Source organism: Oreochromis aureus, linkage group 10 (genome assembly GCF_013358895.1).
Source record: "Oreochromis aureus strain Israel breed Guangdong linkage group 10, ZZ_aureus, whole genome shotgun sequence".
Classification (NCBI taxonomy): Eukaryota; Metazoa; Chordata; class Actinopteri; order Cichliformes; family Cichlidae; genus Oreochromis; species Oreochromis aureus.
This window is the reverse complement of record NC_052951.1, coordinates 17,432,758-17,455,590: the sequence shown is the minus strand read 5'-3', so window position 1 is coordinate 17,455,590 and position 22,833 is coordinate 17,432,758. Positions and strand designations below refer to the sequence as shown.

Genomic DNA, 22,833 nt, shown 5'->3' with positions numbered 1-22,833 from the left:
TCACTTTCGTACTAGCTGCTTGTTGGAAAAATACATAATTTGTTCCCGTTTCTTTAGTTAATCTATGAAAAACACCAAAGATAACATAGTTTGATAGTAGTTATAGTTTCAACCAGTGTGATTCTAAATGATCCCAAACACCTTTGGGAAGATCTTTTTGGTTCATTTGCTGTAATCCTAAAGATTACAGGAGATGACCAGTATCTGAAAGTCGCGTCCTTAAGGAGTATGGAAAAAAAATCCTGACACATGACCTCAGAGATGGGTCTGACATGTCAGTTGATCCATCTACTGTTCAAGCCTCATCAGAAATGCTCTCAGTGGATGGGGTGGTTGTCAGGAAGCCATTTTTAAAGGTAGAGAACAGAATAAAGGGTGAGTAATGCCAAATTACACAAGAACTGGACTAAAAATCGGTGGCAACAGGTCATATGGAATCTAAATTTACCATAAGTTTGAACTGTTTCAGGATGTCAGGAGGAGTATCTACAGAGATAAGTAAAACACAGTTGAGGCTCTGTTGTGATTTGGAGCTGCGTTTTGGAGATGTGGTCAAAACTGATGGAATTACAAATACAGAAAAGCACCATCAGAGTTCGATTCACCATGCAATACCATCTAAAATGTATCTGATCAGCAACAGCTCCACTTTCATCATGAAAATGATCCCAACTGAAGCAGTGTGGGATCATCTTTTTTTAAAAAAAATCTACTTAAAGATATTACAAAAAGCTTGTCTAACAGAGTTCAGATGCTGCTGAAGAACACAGGCAGTCATGCCAAATCGCTCATCAGAGCTGTACAGACTCTGTTTTTGTCTTATATACTGTATTTGCATTTATGTTTGAGCATAAATCACTGTGCTTATTTCTTATTTTCCCCGGAAAATAGAATGAAATAAGGGGTGGCATGAGACACTTGCATAATACAGTATTTCACTAGAAAGTATTTTTTGAGAATACTGTTGCTTAATCCTGCGGCAAATTTGGCAAGTTGGCAACAATTAAGTGAACTAAATAATGACGCTCACTGCTGTGAGTATATGAGATGGTAGGCGTTCACGCCGCTGTGTTTGTATTTCCACATTTAATTAAAAAAACATATATACGGTATGTCCATTTGCACACGTATGCACCCATTTGCCATTTTCCTTGGGAAATACAATAAAATGAGGGGTAGCTCAAGACTTGTGCACGGCCCTGTGTGAAATCATCTTGAATCATCTCTTTCCTACTAGGATTTATTTTCATTTCTCTGTAAACTGGACGTGGTGCTTAGTTTGCCTCGTACTCAGGATGACCTTTGACTTCTGCGCTGAAAATACTCAGCCAGCTTTAAGTAAAACCCAGCTGCATTTTATCTGCCGCTGGATGGCTCAGGGCTTCCTGCTGTTTAAAGTCCATTTCTCTGTAATGGTCCTGACTGCTTTTTAGATCATCTCAAAGAGCTAATAGAGCCTTGGATATTTGGGCATGAAGCTCTTAGTTTTTGGTCTGTAGGTTAGAGGTGACCAAGCTTTGATGTTCAGAATCGTGAGTCTGCCCTGGCTGTGAAGGTCAGAGTGTTTACTTTAGTACTGTCCTTAAAAATGACTTTAAAACCTTATCAAAGGTCCAAAATAAGAACTCCAGCTTTCTTTCCTAATATTAACTCTTTTTCTTTCTTAATGCTCTTACACAAATAGCTGATTTATGAGCATCTGGTGATCCCATTTATTTTGTAACAAAGATATCTTGCACTTAAAGGCTTCATAATGTTAACTGTAATAAGTGTTGCTACTGCTTTTTGATCAATATCTCATTTGCTTTAAGACCTAAATACATCCTCCAGGATTTGTCCAAGCGTGACTGTAAATGGGATAATGACACATCAGATGACTTAACAAAGAAATGGAAGTAATGTCATAAACACAGCTTGCTCAAAATCAATGAAACTAACAGACCAAAACAACATTTTCAGCGGTTAGACATAGTAGGAGCTCTTATATCAATAATGCTTTATATTTTAATGAGAAGAAGAGGTTTGGAATAATGCATAAATCAGCTGTCATGCTGACATAATTTCAACAATAATTTCAGGTCTCACAACAAGCAGGTTCTTCACATTTCCTCGTACTGTCCTTTTATGTCTTCTTGTGTCCTCCAGCTGCGTATTTAATCAAACTTTAGCTGTAGCTGATTTTTCAGGCTCATCTCTAGTCGATGTAGCTTCTGTCTTGTCGTGGCCTGCTGTAACTGAAAGCGATGAATATTATATTACTCACTGCTTACTACAGCCCTGCCCTTTGCCGCTTTGGTTGCACACATCTCCATTACTTAGCTCTCCATTACATTATTATGCCAGCCGTCTGTGCCAAAGATCACATGGGAAGTTTACTCAGTGCCCTGCTTAGTGTTTCAGATTTATTTTCTTTTGTTGGTTTATCTTGAGTGAAAACAGAGATAGTCCAAACTTCCACTTTTGCAGAGAAATTGTGCAGATCATGATTTTGATTTCCTCAAGAGGGCGGTGTAATCAAACCTAATCACAGATTTTGTGTTTCACAGTTTCACTTGTTTGACTGGGAGTAATTTGTTTAAAGGCATTTCTGGGATTTCGGACTTGTAACTTCCAGCTTTCTCACAGTATATGGCCTGCAGGCTAAAAAAAACTGTCCTGTAACTGCTGACCTGTAAGTGACTTTGCTATGGTGCTTTTTTCACACCCTCTCTTACCTCACCTGCCTATTATTACCTCCCTAAAATAAATTCAGGTGACAGCTTGTGTCCTCAGGTCCTGGTAAACCATTATTCTGCAAATCTGGGTCAAACTATGGCTTCTCTTCTTCCACTCACTTCTTTCCACACATTTATCCCCTAGTTTTGTTACTCTGTGGTAACTTTCAGTCACATATTACAGACTTAAGCTTACTATATCTGCTACTAGGCAGATTTATTTAGATGTATTGGTTTGTGAAGGGAGGGCTAGCAGGGAAAGTGGGTGATGTATATCTGTCATGTGGTCTAAATGTGATGGTGTGGGTTTATTCTTCAATGGCATTGCAGTCCTACTCAGCATAAGCAGCAAACATCTTACTCCTACTTACATTCCTCTGCACCGTCTCACAAATCCACATGCTCTATTGTTCTGTTTGTTCCTTCCCATTTCGCACTGGGATATGGCTGCTGGCATTGTATATTTTTCCAGGCCTATCCCCTTCCCTGTCCTGATTACGTGTCCCCTCACAGATATGCCCACTAATGCCTGGGGCGCGTACCAAAATTGTTTCTTTGGCAGATCCTCAGGAAGCGGTGCAGCGTTCCCTGAGCGCTCAGGGCATTGGTTGCTGGTCATGTGACCAAAGGAAGGACCTTGTGAAAGTCGGTCTTCCTCCCATCTCAAACTCAGCTGAGCAGTCAGCCTGTGTTTGCCATCTGAGTCAGGTGGTGTGATGAAACCTGCATGTTTGTTAGACTGTGATGATTCGGAAGGAGGAGGCAGGAGGGAGAGGAGCTGATTTAGCTTCCAGTAAGGACATGTTAAAGGCAGGAATTTACAAGGAGTGCTCACTCAACAATCCACCACCCTGAGACTTGGAGTGTAGATTAAACGTTATGTTATGGAGACTGTAGACATCAGTATGGCCCTTATGGATGACGTGGAAGCTGCAGTGAGTACAGTCCACGGGGCTGCCTTAGTGCACTGTGAAGATGCAGACAGAGCAGATTCTACAAGGAATGAAGAGACAGCAAACGTAACAGAAACTGCCAAACATGCGAATGAGGACACGAGGAGTTTAACCGCTGCTGACAGTGTGGACAATACGAGGGATGAGAGCGCTGACAGCATGTGCACAGAGGACAGTGCAGACTGTGCTGATGTCACAAATAGTAGGAACATGGAAATCGGTGACAGTACAGACTGCGGGGATCACAGTTCCAAGGGCGCCAGTAATGACAGTGAGAGTGACTGTGAGAGCAGCGGTGAGAGTACCTGCCTGGAGGCCATGACGCCCGATGGGCAGGACTACTACCTGAGGCTGGGCGACACCCCTCGACGGCGCTCTGCCCTGCGCCTCTCGCGCATCATTGCCCGCAAGCAGCTTCTGCGGAGGCTGGCACAAGGTAGCTACGGAGAAAGTTTTGCCAAAGTTGAAATGTGCCTGTCAGACTTTTTTATGTTTTAATGCATTTGATTTAAATTCAATCTCATGTCTCAGTAAAACTTAAGCAGTCAATGCAGTTTTCAACGTATCTAGTTTTTCTCACGTGTACGTCCTTCTTAAAAAAAGGGGGTGAAAATAGGTCGATAGGTAAACTGAAAAACCTCTCATTAGATCTTTGAAGCCTACCAAGTGTAAATATCACTCATCACTTGTTCTGTCTGTTGAAAGAGAGAGGAAAGTGCTGGGTGCACATTTACACAAAGTGCTTTGATAAGTGTTCCAGCTGTTAAACAGGGGAAGGAAGATTCTGATTGCAGGACTTTAATGTTAGATTGCGTCTTCCCTGTTTGGAATTGGGCCTATTCCACAGCGGTTCCCACCTGATGCCTTAATTATGCTTCAGTGGGAAATCTATGAAAGAGTAACCACCTAAAGTGGTTCTCCCACTTCTAAATTCCAAGAAACATCTTCTAGTCAGACATGTGGAGCCACTTCCACTCCAAAGATGTCTTTCATAAATCTGAAAGAAGCCATAACAAATGCTTGAGGGCTGTAGTGTTCTTGTTTTTGTCTCTTCCCCCTACCCAACTGGTTACTTCCTGCACTTCCTATCACGTGACTCAAGCTTCCCAAGGAGTAAATATAACAGAGCAACACTGTCACCGCAAAGGCCGCCTGTGTTCATTGAAAAAGACGGCATGCTCTTTCTCTGTAAGGCTGCTTTGTTGGTGCTCTTGCAACACATCAGGCAGTTAGTGGTCAATTTTTTTTCTGCTCCAAAATGCCATGCCACATAATTAGGAGCAGAAGCGTGTTAAGTCTTGTGCTACGTGTTATCCCTGCTTGATGATGAATGGGTCTCAAAGATCCAGATGATGTATGAAGTAACTAAAAAAAACAGTGATATGCCGGAGGAGAGAGATGAACAGGAATGTAGACGGGGAAGCAAGTTTATGCCTGTGCTGGGTGATGGTATGACTTTATAACTTTCACTCATTCCTATTTTTGCACTCTTACATGCACTTCGCTCTTCTCAGCCCCCACACAAACACACTGTCTCCTTCACCCACTTCTGTTGCATTCCACTCCTCAGCAGCTGGTCGAGTGTGAGGCAGCCTTTAAAACAACACAACTCAGTGACCTAAACAGCCGGTCACCGAAATCAGAGGCTTTTTAACAGCAGTAGTGCTTAATTCATGTCTCCAGGTACAATGAAGCTACTTTGAGCTTCTTCCTTGCTCACAAGTTGTTACCACAGCAGGTAACCCCCTATATTTGATTACTTATTTTTATATTGGATGCCCTTCCTGACACAAAGGGATTTGTGTCTCCTCCTGTTCCCAAACCATTGGCTTTTCATGCATTAGGCAAATGTGCAAACTGCTGCACTGATTTATAAATGTGTATGGGTGACATACAGATGTGTTAAAGGCTTTCATAGTGGATCTAATCAGTGTCTTACGGCAGATTGCAACTCTCTGAGCCTGGTTCTGCTGGTGGTTTCTTCCTGTTAAAAGTAGGCTTTTCCTTCCCACTTTTGCTAAGTGCTTGTTCAAAAGGGGTCCTTTGATCACTGGGTTTTCTCTGTATTATACTTTAAAATATAAGCTCCTGTTGTTGTGATTTGGCGCTATATAAATAAAAATGAATTTCATTGAATTGACTCAAATGGCTACACAGCAGTCACATGACATTATTACCTAAATCTGTGAATTTGAATCTGATTTATGGACAGCCACTTAACTATTTGACTCACTGCTCCCGACTGTTGATTGAGTCCATCTCTTTAGTTTAAGGCTTGAAATATGGTAATTGTGAGGCGCATGTATGTAATGCTAACATGATTTTTAATTCATAAAATCAGTGCAACTCCTGCATTTCTGCTCTGATGTTATCCTTCCTGTTTAAATTAACAGCCTAATCACTAAATAGCAAAGGGGCTAATATGTGACACTTAGCCCAGCACCATAATGGTTTACTTTTGATTTCTCTAAAAAAATGCTTTAGCACCCTCTGTTGGAGAAAAAATGGCATAACCAAACATACAGCTTGACCTTCACTTTTCTTCACTCATCCTATTAATCTAATCTGGTAACACTCAGTATTGCCCTGTGCCTTTATTAATTATGGTCAACTGCTTAATTACAGCAGTCCTTGCATTTGTGCCATATCGCATACATGCAGGGCTGTGTAAACTCTGCAGTCCTTCATGCGTGCATGCTACCACTGATTCTGTGTCACAGTATATTTCCAAAGCTTAGTATTTGTCACAGATGCACTTCATGAGATAGAACAGACATATTCCTCTTTAATGTCCCTTACTTCCTTCTTCATTTTCTTCACTGCCTTAAAAAAAAAACCTTTAAGAGTAAAGGACTAAGTGCTTTAGCGTATGTAGGAATATGGCAGCTTTCCAGGCATCCTGTGTGTGTGTGTGTGTGTGCATGTAGTCTGTGACTGCTCATAGTGTTCTCTGCTTCTGCTATTTGTCTCTGCTAATTGTCAGTGTGATTTAGACTAAAGGGACAGATCTTGTAAAAAAAAATCTATTCAATTAAACTAAAAAAAAAAGCTCTCTTGTGGGGTTCACTTTAGCAAATATTCCATCTGAGTCCCACTGACATGCTCAGCCCAGGAACTTCCTGCTGCTGTTCTTAGCTCACATGCCACTTTGAACGCATGGGAAATTTAGAACAGGAAATGATGTAATCCAGGGGACTTTGGGGTCCTTGGGACCCAGTACGAGGCAGACATAACACAGATAAAAGGCTGCCAGAAAAGTCGGGGTTGCTGGTGTGGGATGAAAAGCAGGAAATGAAAGGTAGAGAAAAGAAAGGCAAAGTTTCATTAAAAAAAGCTGTGAGGAGATTTGGGTGTTTGAATTATATGCGTTACGTCAGATTGCTGGCACCCTTGTTATGTAAGAAATTACTTCACTTTAAATTACAGCCTCTTTGTCCCACACATGAACGCCATAACTCACACACCAACACCCAGTCGAGCGCACTCGTACACATACCATCTGTCTGGCTGTTGTTGGCTTTCCGCCTGTTGTCGTATATTCTCCTCAGCACCAGTGCAGTGAGATATGCTGAAAGAAAGCATGGCGGGCAGCTCGGATTAGCTCCGTCTGACTGCGTGCACTGGGGTGTTTTGTGGCCTGCTAATAATATGTTTGTGTACTAATTAATCTCTTGATTAAATTCTGCACAGATGAATGGCAGTGCTTTGTTCCTGTGCTGAGAGCAGCTTTGTCGTTGCCAATTACACATGCACAAACATAGCAATGATGTATGCCATTGTGTGTGTGTTTGCATTTTAGGCTTTTCAACTTTTTTCTTTTGACATTGGCTGCTTTTTCACTCATTTTCGGTCCAGTGCTTGTACCTGACCATTTTCAGAGGCACATTTTGTGTTAACTTGTAAATAATTCAAGCATAAAACGACACCTAACTCAAGGAACGAGCCAGTGTTGTGTCTACACATAACAGAAAACTTAGCAAAGAACCCATTTTAAATGTTATGCTTAGGCACCTTGTTACTAGCATCCTGTCAGAAAAACACAGAATTTGTTCTCACTTCTTTAGTTAAAGCAAAGACCTGACACCGACCTGTGAGATGCATCTGACCCTTCAGTTGATCCATCTACTGTTCACTGAAGCCTCATCAGAAATGATCTCAGTGAAAGGGTGGCTGTCAAGAAACCATACTTAAAGAAGATCATCAAGCCAGATCACCATCCTCACATTCAAATGGTGCAATCTCTTTGTGGTGCATATTTTTAAACCTGTGCATGCATGCATTTTAGTGTTTAAAATCTCAACATACACTAAGCAGACAGCTGGTGTGGTATGGCTTCCTCCTTGTGGTGTTCCCACAGGGTCCCTCCATCTCAGCTGCCACTCCCCACCCCAGCTGTCTGTCTCACCCTTGTTGCATTCTCTGACTCACTGGAGGCAACATCTGGACTCTTCTAAATGTCTAGTGTGTCTAATGCATGTGTGTACGTACACATTTGTTGCTCAGAGTGTGTGTAGGGTTGTGCTATAAACCCAGAGACGGAAGGTTCGAGCGTCCTTGCTAACCAGCCAGTAGGTCCAGCTGACATGTGAAGCTGGCATCTACCACTTGTCAGGCTGCGACCTCGGGGTCTGGCAGATGCAAACGTCAACTGAAATTATTTCTTCATGGAATTTATGGGGCAACATCACTGCTGGTAATGACAATCATGATGTGACGCGAAGATGTGCAGTTGACGGGAATAAGGATGAGTAGATTTAGTGGAAGAAGCAAACGGGGCGGCTGAATAATGGAAAGCATGCGAGGGAGGTGTTTTTGTTGAGAGAAGGATTCAGAGGAGGATATGGTAGGAAAGGTTGATAGGAATAAGGATGTAGAAAGAGTGCAGTGAGGGCAAAAGTAAGTAAATAAGTTTAAATGAGCACATAAAAATCTGAGGAATTAGTAAGAAATTAAAGCATGACAAGAAGAGCAGAGTTCAATTCAGCCTAAAGCAGAAAGTCTGTAAAAATAGAGAGATATTGTATGTAGATCCTAACTAAGATGAAAGTGCGAGAGAGGAGGCTGAGGAGAAAATTAGAGGGAAGAGAAAACCTGCATGGGGCAGGCTGGAAGAGGGAGGCAGAGTTGTAAACACACGGGCTGGAAAGGCAGCGGGGAAGAAGGCGCAGAATCAATGCCACTTGACGGAAAGCTCTATAGCAGCGAATGGACGTGCAACGGGATGGAGAGGAAACGTCAGTCTGAGCAAAGGACAAAGGCATAGAAGCATGTCATCACCTACACCATGAGAGCTCCCAGTAAGTTTTCACGTTTCTCTTGAAAGCCTCTCTCCCGTGAAATGCTTTTCTCTGGGATCTCTCGGTCTCTGCAGTCTATTTTTTCAGAGAACTGGAAATATTTTTACCCCGAGCGCTGCTTCATATGTGACTTAGAGAGAGGAGTTATGCTGAGAATGCTGGAAGAGGGTTGTAATTGCTGGATTGTGGTAATGGGATCATTTCCTCTGGCCATTCTCATCTCTGAGGGTGAAGTCTGAGATTTTTTTTATTTCCCTGCTGAACTTTGTCCTCTGTGTTTCTGCGGTGACTTTCTCAGGCAGTGCCAGCACCTCTGTGAGAGTGAATGAGTGTGGCTTTGACAGAGATATCAGATAAGAGCCATGAAAGTAAAATGATGAAGTTACAATCGCTCTTATTTGACCTTTAATACTTATCATTTAACCTTTTATTTTGTCATGTAAATGCCTTCCCATTCCTTCACTTCCTTATTATTTATGATTTTTATTTTCCTAGCATGTCTCAGTGTGTATTTTAAGTCATATTGCACTTAAAACACATGATTGCTGTCACCAGATTATTAAGATGTCTTTGTCAGCACAAAGAGGCGCTGCAGAGCGGTTTAATAAGTGTCTGCTCATAAAGTGAGCGTACTGTACACACACATACCCACACACTTGTGCATTTCAGGGCTGCCAGTTTAGAGGTGTGTGCAGTACATAGGCTTGTGGAAAAAAGTAGTAAAACAAATGCCTGTAAAATGTCTCAAGGTGTTGGCGGCACCGTGCTGCGCCTGAGAGACCTGTTTTATTCTTTATACATTTATACTGGTGTATCTGATTGGATATTTCTCTCTGTAGTACATATGTAATGTTAGACAATGTAAACTGCTTCCTTTGTCCACTCAAAATAATGTGCATCCTTCTCTGGCAAATTTCCAGCTTTTCCAGTCTCATCATTCCTCTTAATTCCCAGAGGGAAGTCTCGTTTTCTGAGATGTTCCTCCTCTGTTTCCGTAACACGCTCAGAGACGGATCATGGAAAATGAGTCACTGCGAGTCTGTCTTTTAATTTGATTTATCATGTTTTTCAATTTATTAATTAAGACTTTCAAAATGTCGACCTTGTTCGGCTGCGATTCTCAGAAGGGAAATCATTTAGGGACTTTCCTCCATAAAAATTGGTTGTGGTGATATATAATGCAAACTAGAAGCTGTAAATTTGTAAAAATACATCGCACTAAAAATATAGTTGAACAGTAGAGATCCTACATGATAAAATCAAATCAAAAACATACATATGTTGATGTTTGCGCTCAACATGCCTCTACTGCTTTCTTTGCTTTTCAGAGATTGAGGCTAAGGAGGCTTGTGACTGGCTTCGAGCAGCGGGATTTCCACAGTACGCCCAGCTGTATGAAGGTATCACGCACACAGAAGAGCCAAAGTCCAGCTTTTACCCAGCTGCCTTGTTTCACACAAGGACCTCCTCTTTCAAATCTCTCCTTTTGTTTATTCTCTGCGTTCTATGTCCTTTCTCTGTTTTATTTTTCCACCATCTGTGCTTCTCTCTCTCTTTCTGCCATCTCTCCATCCTTGTATCCTCGTCTTCTGGGCCACTGCGTTCTATTTCCAGGCTTTAGTTCCTGTCTGGAGGGAGGGGTCATGGGAAAGGCCTTGTTATCACTGCTGGGACTCTCATAGCTTCTACTTCTGTCTTCTTTCTCCCACCTTTCTCCTTGTACCCTGCCTCACCCACCACTTTTCTTACAGTCATCTACCCATCAAAGGAATTCTTTCTTTCTTTCTTTCTTTCTTTCTTTCTTTCTTTCTTTCTTTCTTTCTTTCTTTCTTTCTTTCTTTCTTTCTTTCTTTCTTTCTTTCTTTCTTTTCCCTTCCTCCCTTCCCAATAGCGATTATTCATGTGATGATCATTGGATCTTTTATATGTTTCAAACATAAACAGGAAATGGCCTAATCTAAGAAGTAGCTCTTAAAGCACAACAGTCCATCTTTAGCAGCACACACATACACACACACACACACATGCACACACACAGCTTCTCTGAGAAATCTTGAGAGCTTCAGTAATGTTGGGTTGTGGATGCCGGGCTCTGGGACTCTGTGGCTGCTCCCCAGGCACACATGAAGCCTGCAGCCTGCAACCACACACTGAGAATCACCAAAATAAAAAAAAGCTTGAGTCATTTTAGCCTTAGCGCTCTGTGGGATTTGAGCTATTTTGAGATTTGAAAGCGTGTGCGTATGTGTGTGCATTCAGAAAACTTCAGATGCAGATGAGGAGTGTTAACAGTGGCGGCAGCAGACTTCTTTAACAGTTAACTCAAAGAGGAATATGCAGACTCGTGTTATCTGTTAGTCATTAACTAAAAAACTCATTTTCTCTGTCTCTTTCATCCAGATTCCCAGTTTCCGCTTGACATTTCGTCTGTTAAAAGGGACCACGACTTCTTGGACCGGGATCTGGTGGAGCCTCTGTGTCGGTAAGGACGCCGGCGCGTCGACGCATTTCAGTGTTTACACTTATGCCCCCATCCGTACACACTTAAGACCAGAAAAATTCTAGCTTCCTTTTCAGTTCTCTGGCTTGTCCTGCGGCCTCATGCTAACTGCTACTCATTAGATGTCTGACCCCCCTCTCCTTAATGAACTCCCCATCCACGTCTCCCACCCATATACTTTGAAGCTTTGATCTGGTCACTTCCCCTCCCCTCTGTCGAACTCTGATCTCCCATTCAAAGAGGAGAGACCCTCGGGGGGAAAAGCAGGGGGTGAGGAATGGGTGAGAGTAGTGGGGAAGGAGTGAGGGGATGCTCGTACTTCCCAACACTTCCCAACTTTGTGGTGTTTCTTTCCACATGTTTGAACTTTCTTCTTCAGATCTCCTGTTTTCATTTTATTAAAGCTTTACATGGTTGCACCAGCTTATCCTGCTCCTTATCTGCTTCTTTTCTCTCTCCTGCTTACCCCCCATCTCCCCAGTGTCTATGGCAGAGGAGGGTGTGGTAATTATAGCGTTAGTGACTCCTGACAGCTATACCATGAGAGAACACACATCAGATCCCCTGAAAGTGTCTCAAGAGCTATAAAACATGCTCATAATGTGTTGTTTAAATGTTAAATTATATAGTCATTTTCACAATGACACAAGTTGTGCAGAGCAATTCTTGTCTGGCCATTTGTATGAGAGGACAGAGAGGTTTACAGTGAACAAAGGAGGATTTCCTACTGTGTTGTTAGAGGGCTGAAATCCTTTCAAATGACAGAGGTCATGAGCCCTGAAACGTGTTTTTAACAATCCCGTCTTAAAGGCACGGACACAGACACCACCCCGCTAAAGAGCCACTCATCACATCCTAAATGCCGAAGGTGGAGACAGTGGAAGCTTTCCTCAGGGTGAAGGGAGAAAAGTGAAGGGAAGGAGCTGGCCGTGTTCGGGACTGAAAATCAATTTCAGGGGAGCGATGCCAGCAGAGAAAAGTAGAAGAAGAGAAGGAGAAAATCAGCGTGGAACATGTGTGTAGACAGACTACAACGAAGATAGTGTCCGAGAAGAAGTTTAAAGCAGGCAGTGAAGAAGCATATCTGAAAGTGACTAATAGACCCAGCAGGGATGTGAGAAGGTGGTAGTGAAAGGCGAGAAAAGAGACTGAAAGGGAGCGGCGTTAGAGTGCAGATGGAAACAGACACACAACAGACAAATTGCATCCAGTGCAGCAGCTTTAGATGCAGCATGTGACTGTGCGCTTGTCTGTTGCAGGCGTCTGAATACTCTGAACAAGTGCGCCTCCATGAAACTGGACGTCAGTCAACCCAAGAAGAAAGTAAGTCAAAAATTTTTCCAGTGAATTACAACAACGAGTTTTTGCAGCTTGATTGTTGTTCCTCAGTTTCTATACACAGCTACAGTACTTGCTTGCCTGAAAATTATGGTGTGGTGTACTGTCAGTCACCATGATGAAATGTATTTTGATTCATACTGTGAAATTGTTAGCTTGTTCAACAATGGATCCCAAATCTTTCAATAAATTTAAGCTATTTTTATTTTCTAGTATCCTAAACTTAAGACAGTAAAAGCTCATACTTCCTTTTTCCTTCCACAGGGTGATGACTCCGATGAAGATGATCCATTGGCTATCAGTAAAAGGTGGACGTTCGAGTGGAGCAGCCGACGCTGGTCTCGCCTACAAGACTTCCTGTCTGACAGCACCAATGAAAGCAGCCCGACAGGTCAGGGGGAGGGTCTGCACAGCACAGTGAGCAGCGAGAGCGTGCTGACAGACCTGAGTGAGCAGGAGATCACGGAAATCTCCTCGCTACACAGCGAGGACTCCGCCTCTGCCATGCCCGACTCTATATCGATGGCCTCCCTCTCTGCTTCCTATCAACCGCCACGGGAGCTTCCACACTACAACTCCCTGCCAATCAAAAGCAGCCGCCATGGGCAAGGGAGGCGGAATAAAGCCAAAGAGTTTTTGCGGCGAATGGAAATAATGCGTACTTGGGGTCCATCGACGAGGCGCAAGGGCTCAAACCGCAGGCCGCCGCTGGTCATCAGCGGGCCGGTGTTACAGGGGGAGGAACCTCAGGCGCTGCAGATACTCCAGTGTACGCCTATCAGCCAATTAGAGCAGAGCCCTAAACACAACCACCAAACTGATGGTGACATTTCCCAAGACTGTCTTAGCAAGGATTGTAAAGACCAGGTCACAGTGAGTGTAAGCCCCAGCAATGAGACTGTGGAGCTCACTGTGAAGGAGCCTGTGTGCATAAAGCCCCGCACTGCCAGCAAGAGAAGCAGCATGTATCTGGAGGATATGGTGTTGCCTTCTCAGGGTAAAAGGACCGAAGGTCAGAGCCAGTTTGGCAGAAACCAGTTTCACTCATATGAAAACCTCCTCATTCACATCCCCAAAGACCATAAACCAGGCACCTTTCCAAAAGCCCTCTCCATAGAAAGCCTGGCGCCTTCCCCTGGTGACAGAAACAATGACCCTCAAGTACATGCCCAAACTTCTCCCCGTGACAATGGCCTGGGTGAACCCTGGTCTGGTAAACCTTTGTCTAAACCCTGTCCTGGAGCTCCACGGGGCAGCAGAGTGAGTGTTTATGACAACGTGCCAGGCTCCCATTTGTATGCCAGCACAGGAGACCTGCTGGACTTGGAGAAAGAGGACAATCTGTTCCCTCACCTGGATGACATTATCCAGCATGTCAGCGGTCTGCAGCAAATTGTGAACCACTGGAGCCGTAGCGTGCTGCCCGAAGGGGAGACGGGGGAGGGGGAGGAGGAAGGGGAGGGCCAGACCACTCCCAGCGAAGGTGAGAGAGACGGGGTCTCCTTAAATGACACAGATTCAACAGGGACCAGCCGGGAGAGGAGAGACTCTGGAGTTGGGGCCTCCCTCACAAGACCACGGTGAGCAGCCCTTCAGGTTTTTAAAGGATAATTATGGTTTTATTACTACTTGAGTTGTGTTTTTATAGTTTTGGCCCTACATTTTATTGATTACATTAACAGTGTAATCACTACCATCATGGCTGAGATCTTGAAGCACGCCAAAGTACTCATGATGTATGTAAGCAAGAGTTTATTTGGAGGAAAAACCAAAAGAGCACAACCAAAGTGTTAATGAAGCAGTGCACAGTAAAAAGGGTGGTGATCCTGGGTTAAATTGTGTTTATATTTACAGCTCGTTGCTCACTTTCATTGGTGGTATAGATTCTAAATGATAAACCATAAAAAAGGGTCAGTTACAGCTTGTATGTTTCACCTTCTCTTGCCTGCGTAAGAGTAAATAGCTAATAGATAAAGATCAGTCTTAACTGCTGCCTAGTAACACCTCTGTCAAGTATCCAGTACTGGAAAATTGGTGCGATGCCCTTTGTGTTGTCCAAATATGCCTCTCTGGACATGTACTATAAATGTTGGGAGTCCAAATATATTGCATGGTTCCTCTGAAGTTAAAATCGGGCTCCAGCAGCCTGTGCTTGATGAATCAAGTGGGTGCCTTTCAAAGCTGAAGTCTTCTCACTTTGTCCTCCACCTAAACAGTTGTTCAGCTGCAGTGGAGGGATAGAAGTATGCAGACATAAAATACTAAACAGACGTAAGACGTCCTACAGATTTATCCATGCTGACATTTTTGTGAACAGTTCTTATTAGGTTCATTACAAAAGTAATATATGCTTCTCCTACTATCTGCTGGAGAATCATAAGAGCCCCTGATGGTTGAATGGTTGATTTTTAATCGAGGACCTCTTTAACATTGAACAGGTTGGGTAATGTTTCTACTGGCTGCCTTCAGCAAATCAAATCTGTCTAACCTGAAGTTTTGTTTTAAACCAGTACAATTATATTCTTCCATAAACGCTAGTTCCACAAAACTATAATAACAAGACTCAAAATAAACTAGACTCATATTTACAGTGACTGAATCACAGTGTCTGATTGTTTGCTGGTATTTTCTTCCCATCCCAGTCTACGATGGCCCAGTTTCAGAACTTCAGATCACCTCAACCAGCCGGCATCTTCTCTGCAGATCAGCAGCCAATCAGCGGGCCAGCTCAGCCTGCTGCAAAAGTTTTCCCTGCTCCGCCTCACCGCCATCATGGAGAAATACTCGATGTCCAACAAACACGGCTGGACGTGGTGGGCGTGCATTACAATCACTGCAAAAAATGTTTTTCTTTTCTTCTCTGCCAGAATGTCATTCATTAATTATAAAACTAGAAAGTCACAGCCTGTCAAACATACATGCAAAGTATCTCAAACTATTTTATACATTTCTTTATCAAACCTCTTTCTTCATCTCCCCGTCTTTTTTCCTCAAATATAAAAAATATAAACAACCTTTTTTGTTTTTCCTTATGTGGTCCAGCTTAGCAAGGTACAGTATGTTCTATATGTGTGACACTTTTTGCAGTGGTTATTTTTACTGCTTCCATTAACTCTGCAGAAGAGCTGAAACAGCAGGACCATATGGCCAACCATCAACTTCATTTTTTTAAAAACATGCATGCAGTTGGGCTCGTGCATGCCGCAGTGTTTGAACAAACTGGCTTTAGGTTGTCGCCCCCACACACCTCCATCAGTTGATTATGCTCTCCAAACGCAAGCTTTGACTTGTTTACGGTGACCTTTGTTTACTCCTGTCAGCCAGCATTTAAATAAAGAGAAGATAATCAAAGTATGCACCACTTTTTCGGCCACACACCTAATTCTCTCTATTGCTTTTAGGTCTGTGCCAAAGTTTATGAAGCGCATGAAGGTGCCAGACTACAAAGAGAAGAGTGTGTTCGGGGTTCCCCTCATTGTCCATGTCCAGCGCTGTGGTTTTCCACTCCCCCTGTGTTTACAGCAAGCCCTCAGCCACCTCAGAACACATTGTCTGGACCAGGTTAGAATCAATAAAACTTTCTCCTTCTCAAAGCGCTACTGAAGGCGTGAATAAGCCGATAAACAGTTAATGCCCTGCCTGTCTCTTTCCCGTGACTTCCCCTTCCCTTCTGGTCTTCTTCTCTTAGGTTGGATTGTTCAGGAAGTCCGGCGTGAAGTCTCGTATTCAGGCGTTGAGGCAGCAGTGTGAGTTGTCTCCTGACTGTGTGAACTATGAAGACCAATCAGCTTACGATGTTGCCGACATGGTCAAACAGTTCTTCAGAGACCTGCCTGAACCTCTCCTCACAAGCAAGCTAGGAGAAACCTTCCTGCATATTTACCAGTGTAAGCCACCTCAGAGGCACACCTGCAGTCATTTGCATGAGACTGTGATTAGCTTTAATGGTTTAGTTGCTCTTAGTAAACAGGCAAACACAGTATATGTGATCTGTTTGTTCTTCTAATCAGATCATCACATTTTAATTTCTGAACCAGTAAAAAACAGCTTCAATCTTTAATCAACAATATTTTATAAAACAACATTGTTAATTGTATTCAAAATCATAAAATGTGGTAAACATTTCAGTCAAATCTGAAAAACAGTATTTGCTATATAATGAAGAATTTCTATTGTTTAAAACAACCACATTGTTTATTTGACCCCTCGCTCCTCACGTCCATACTTTTCTTCAGATGTCCCAAAGGAGCAGAGACTGCAGGCCGTCCGAGCGGCCATCTTGTTAATGCCAGATGAAAACAGGGAGGTTCTGCAGACGCTGCTCTACTTCCTGCGTGACGTTACATCGATGGTGGAGGAGAACCAGATGACGCCCATGAACCTGGCTGTTTGTCTGGGGCCGTCGCTCTTCCACCTCAGCATACTGAAGAGCGAAGCCTTATCACCAAGGTGCGGGATGGGATGATGAACACGCTGATTCTTGCATAAAAAACATAGAAGCTGATGAAAGTGAACTTGATAAGACTCAAAACTCATATTTGCCTTAAACATTTGATTAAATTTAATTAAACTGTTTTAATTATTTTTAGTTCTCTATAAATTCCACAAATTTACTCCTTTTGCTAAAATCTGATGCCACACAACACAAGTCTTTATAAATATTTTTTTGCATGTAAACATATCTCTCAAATTTCTCTTTTAAATAACTTTTGGATACCGGAAAACTGATTTTTACTCATATTGGTAACTGATTTTATTAATTGAGCAAATCTAAGTACTACTAAACATTCGACTATTAGAGTCAGTTAACAAAAGAAGGATTTAGTTGGTTCTCAGTTTTGTTCACACTTATCGATTATTCTGAGCAGTGTAAAAATGTCAGTATAAATGAAGATTGTAATTATATGTCAGTTCGTTTAGAAAATCAACAATCATGGTAAAAAAGAAGATACATCCCATTTCAGTTATAAGGTTTTACATTTGAGGATAAAATTCAATATTACTTGGTCCTTACCAGGTGTTAAAAGTAGATGTTTAAAGCCTCGGATGTGTCATTATTTATTTAATAAAATCGAAGCAAAAGTGCAGACACACTGTGAAAAGAGAAGTACACATTTATTTCTTCTTCCATAGAAAATAATGGGGTAAGTAGCAGCAAGGTTCTGCTAATCAAATGGTGTAACCACCTCTATAATGACTGTTTGTAGTGCTACCACTCTGACTCATTCCCCTTCCTTGTTGTAATGTTTGCTATACTTTGCATGAAGATCATTTGCATGTTAGGGATCTGCACATAATTCTGTCCATTAAATCACTCCGTATATATCACCTGCTGTACAGTTCTGTATATTCAGTAATAATTTGTATTCCTCAAGGTCAATTCAGAGGAAGTACACTACAGGCCAACCCGATCAGAAAGACCTCAGTGAGAACCTGGCTGCCACTCAGGGCCTGGCACACATGATCACCGAGTGCCAACGTCTGTTTCAGGTCAGGATCAAATACAATATTTCTGTTCACAAAGAAATAATACACGACTCTATATAAGACACTGACTAACAAACATGAAGCTGACTGATGTTTGCCCTGCTGTGTGGTTAGTAGTCAAGGCCACGTTATAATTGCCTTTAATGAGCTCATTTCTAAAACCGTAGCTCATCATTACTTTGAGGCTGTGAGCGTGTACAGTATACTGCTTCTTTCAGGGAGAAAGACAAACAGACGATGCGGTTTGAAGAGTTTTCATCCAGGACTGAATGATTAGCTCTTCTTAACCCACAGAGGACTGCAGAATTCATCCAACACAGGCAAATGACCAGTGAGGTTATAGGTTTAGAAGATAATGGATATTAAAATGTTTTACTAAAATGTAGTCACTGAAGTGTTGGCGCTGACAGGAGCTGCTGTAATACACTTTTAAACTTCTAACTCAGTTCATTTTCCTCTGTAAAAGTTTTTGTATTTAGCTGAAGTGGTGCAGTGTGATTCACTTTCTCTGGCTGTTCCACAGATCCCAGAGGAAATGGTGACCCAGTCCCACAACTCCTACATGGAAGCTGAGCTGATGGTGCCCCCGCTGGACGAGCTTTGCAAAGCTCATGAGGAGGAAGTGGATGTGGACGAGGAAGAAGAAGATGAGGAAGGATCCTATCATGCACACCTAGAACGACTAATCCAGAACCTGCTGAAAGAGGCCAAAGATAAGAGCAAAGGCTGGGTGTCTCGCTCAACTACTGACCATACAGAACTGTCATTTAAAAAGGTGTGTGTGGTTACTGAATCTCTGGAATAATGGAGGATATTGGGAGGGTTTGGAAGAAACTGGATGCAGAGCTAGGACCACAGTCATACAGGCATAGAAGCTGTCAGTAACGCCCAGTAACAATCGATTGCTGGGGAAAAGTGCTATATAAAAGTATGTTGCACAACCAGTTGGCTAGTGGTTGTGACTGTGAGAGGGTCCTGGCAATTGCAACAGTGAAATTTGTTGCAAAGAGGTACACAATACTACATCCAAAACCTCCATGAGACCTCCATCAGCATCTTCCATGCAAATACCGATCACTGCAGTTTGCTAGTAACTGAAGGTTTTTTTTTTTTAGCATCTCTATATTTGCATCTGATTTTAACCTAGCTACAGCCAGCAAACACTTGCCAACTAATTGGAAAATGCATATTTTTCTTTAGAAAAATATCAGAACGGCTTAAAGTGGACATGAATAAGAAATATTGTTCTTATTCATGTCAGAAACATATACTGATTACATCCACATCTAACCACTTAGTCTGGTCTAGGAAAGTCAAATCTCTAATCTGTTTCTGGTGTTGCCCTTGAGATACACCTTTACATAATTTCACTCTCCCAATGTGTTTCTCTCTAAGGTAGGAGACGGTAACCCTCTAAGGAGGTGGAGAGTGTGTGTCGAGGTGTCGGCAGCTCCCGCTGAGGTGCTGCATCGGCTGCTGAGAGAACGCCCGCTGTGGGAGACTGAATTACAGCAGGAGAAGATTCTGGAGACGCTGGACAAACAGACGGACGTGTACCTGTACTCCTGCTGCAACATGCCACCTCAACCCACCTGTGAATATGTGGTACTAAGGTCAGGGAAACTAAATTTCATTTGCAGTTTCTTTTTGCAATCGGTGTTCTCCCTCTCATAAAGACTGACGTGTTGAATGAAAAGATTAAGCAGAAATAGCAACAGTATGTCTGTTTAAACAGGGCTTTACATACAGGAGAATTTTTAAAATACCACACTGGGTAAAAAGTAGAGCTGTGACAAGCGGCTGATTAGTTGTTGGAAAGAAAATTGATATGTTCTCCAACTCCTACAAATGTAATGAAGGCAGGTTTTTCATATGTGACAGTTTGCAGCTTTTATTCTTGGCAAGACGAGACATTTATTATTTAATAATATGAACATTTTGATTGCCTGTTTCAAAAATGTAATTGCCCGACAATCGATCGAGAAAGTATATGAAATTGTTCCTGAAAATAAACCATTGATATTCAAAGCCCTAATAAGAAAGAATATCTCAAATTGACTGAACTCCCTGCTTGTGTCCTTTAGATCATGGCGTACAGACCTCTGTAAAGGCTCCTCTGCGCTTGTTAGTGTGTCTGTCGATCATGAAGACAGCCCACCGATAGGATCAGTGAGGGGGGTTGTGCTGGAGTCACAGTACCTCTTAGAGCCCTGTGGGACTGGGAGGACCAGACTCACCCATATCTCCAGAGTGGACCTCAGGTGTGGATGCACCTCCAGGGTTTTTAAAGTCTTATGTTTGAACCGCGTCTGCAGTCGTTAATGAGTGTGTTTCTTGTTACAGGGGAAGATCTCCAGAATGGTACAACAAGGCATTTGGTCACCTATGTGTTAATGAAGCCCAGAGGATCCGCTCCTCTTTTCTCCCCTTAGACCAGACGAGCCCCGAGGCCAAGCTCTGAACCCCAGAAATTAAGCTTTGTCTTGGGTCACACTGCCAAAGCAGCTGAGCATGAGAACCAGTGACCCAGGAGGATAATCACCCAGGCAATGGACTTTAGCCTTTTCACGGTGCTGAGCCATAGGAAGCTTTACTGTACCATACCGTACATGTCACACACACAGACACACACACTGAAGGAAAGAGTATTTGTGTCATTTTATCAGGTGTCTTTAAACAACATATCACTGCTTATTTTTATCATAAATCATTATTTTCCAAGCCTTTAAAAAACACAGATTCAGTGTTTGTTTCCAGTAAAGTAATTTAGTGATTTGACACCAGGTCTCATGTATCCATGTAGATTATTGGAAGTACATTATTATATTATTATATTTCTCTGATTTAATCTTCCAAATCTTCCAATGACGAGGTAAGGAAGCCAGCACCAGCAGGTATGATCATGACGATGCTGCTGTAGTGGTTGGGTTAGTGTTTAATATGCAAACCTTCACCCGATCACTTTCATGGTTACTGTAACAGAGTACCTAACAGAAAAGTTAAATATAAGTTATATTATAACATATAATATAAATTATATGAATATAAATACAACAGATATTAATTATCTTAACTAATTTTACATTACCTGCCTGACGAATATACATGACAAATTTGATCAAAACATTTCACAAAATTTTTTCTATTAATAGAAAAATAGATAATGTTACTTCTGTTCTAAGTCCATTGTAGAGTATTTATATAAAAAAACAATCACACAGCATTGATAGTATGTGATGATCTTCAAATCTAAACTAATAATACACTACTGCAAACCTCCATGACATGCAGGTTTGCTCCTTTATCAATGAATACATGTGTAGTTGTTAAATGAAAAACTACACATACTGTAAAATGCAAAGAAAACATCTGTGCTCTAAAAATACCAAGACCAGCACATAGTTATGTGTCAGCACTGTGTTGTGAAAGCTGCACTAGTTTCAGGTGAAATGACTTTCACAGGGATCTGAATCACATAAAGGGAAAACACTCATCGGGTCCATGAACGTGCTCAGCATACATTTTGTGGAGATTACTGTTTATTTTGTTCTCTATTGTCACTATTTACAGTGTTATCTAAATGAAATGCCATTTTAAAGTTATTGTTGTCATTACCTTTCTGTATATTGTGTCACTGTTGCTTGTTTTGTTTTGTTTTTTTGCTCTCATATTATACAATGTCTAAGACATGTGACCATTGCTCTGCTTCTGGGAAGCATGTTTGAAATGTTTGCGAGTGTGCACGGTGATGCCTGTGTATCTGCATTTTGAATATATGTACAGGCTGTACTGTAAATATCTGCAATGCTTTCTGTGCCAGCAGATCAAACACCATAGTTTTTCAGGGTCTTCCTATCATATTGATATATGCTGAAATGTGAACCTTCCATATATTATCCTACTAAAGCAATAGCAGACTAAAGCTTTGTGACTCTTATTGTTTCAGCTGTAGGCGGCGCTGCTATGGTGTTACTATGATAGGCTATAATATTTTTACAGTGCTGGCATAATCCCGCGCGGATGCCTTTCGCTGGGTGTGTGTGTGTGTGTGTGTGGATGTGAGCGATAATAAGACAGACAATGAGTGAGAGTCTTTGACGTGAACCCTCAGCCGTGTGTGATGAGGCTCCAAACCTAGCTGGGTAGAGAGGCCTGGTTGATTTATGCTTGACTATTTCTGATAAAGTGACAGAAAACAGAACCGTGGTTACTGAACATGAGAATAAAAATATCAAATGTCAACAAAAATGAAACGTCGTCTTCAGTTTTATGTCTCTGACTCGTGTATATTATTCAGTAAATTCAAGAATATCAGGTGTTATATATCCTCATGTCCACTGAGGGGTGCTGTTGCCCCTCAGGAGTCTGAATGAATCTGGAAAGTATGCCATGGAAAGTATTTTTAGATAACTGAGTTAATGAAGAGTCATCACAGCATCGGGGGGGCATCCCTGAGGACTTTTTCACTCTTCTCTCCTTGAGTCCTTTTAACTAATGGATGGGAACTAAAACTCCGATGCTCAGATCAATACTCCATCACATTT

General features: G+C 42.1%; 1 protein-coding gene across 6 annotated transcripts in view; it reads left to right on the top strand.

The window, feature by feature from the left end:
* stard13a (StAR-related lipid transfer (START) domain containing 13a) overlaps positions 1-22,531 on the top strand; it is a 56,669-nt gene extending 34,138 nt beyond the window's left edge. For 4 of the 6 annotated variants that reach the window (XM_039618568.1, XM_039618566.1, XM_039618567.1 and 1 more), the window contains 13 exons: positions 10,293-10,364; positions 11,365-11,446; positions 12,724-12,787; positions 13,067-14,382; positions 15,445-15,615; positions 16,204-16,363; positions 16,491-16,689; positions 17,038-17,251; positions 18,178-18,292; positions 18,813-19,064; positions 19,685-19,902; positions 20,374-20,550; positions 20,633-22,531. In XM_039618568.1, the coding sequence (XP_039474502.1) occupies positions 10,293-10,364; positions 11,365-11,446; positions 12,724-12,787; positions 13,067-14,382; positions 15,445-15,615; positions 16,204-16,363; positions 16,491-16,689; positions 17,038-17,251; positions 18,178-18,292; positions 18,813-19,064; positions 19,685-19,902; positions 20,374-20,550; positions 20,633-20,750 (3,158 nt within the window). In that variant the 3' untranslated portion in view covers positions 20,751-22,531. Of the gene's footprint in view, positions 1-344; positions 4,104-5,766; positions 8,965-10,292; positions 10,365-11,364; positions 11,447-12,723; positions 12,788-13,066; positions 14,383-15,444; positions 15,616-16,203; positions 16,364-16,490; positions 16,690-17,037; positions 17,252-18,177; positions 18,293-18,812; positions 19,065-19,684; positions 19,903-20,373; positions 20,551-20,632 lie in introns of those variants that run through there. The other 2 variants (XM_039618569.1, XM_039618571.1) reach the window with 2 other exon arrangements.
* Positions 22,532-22,833: the final 302 nt, after the last annotated feature.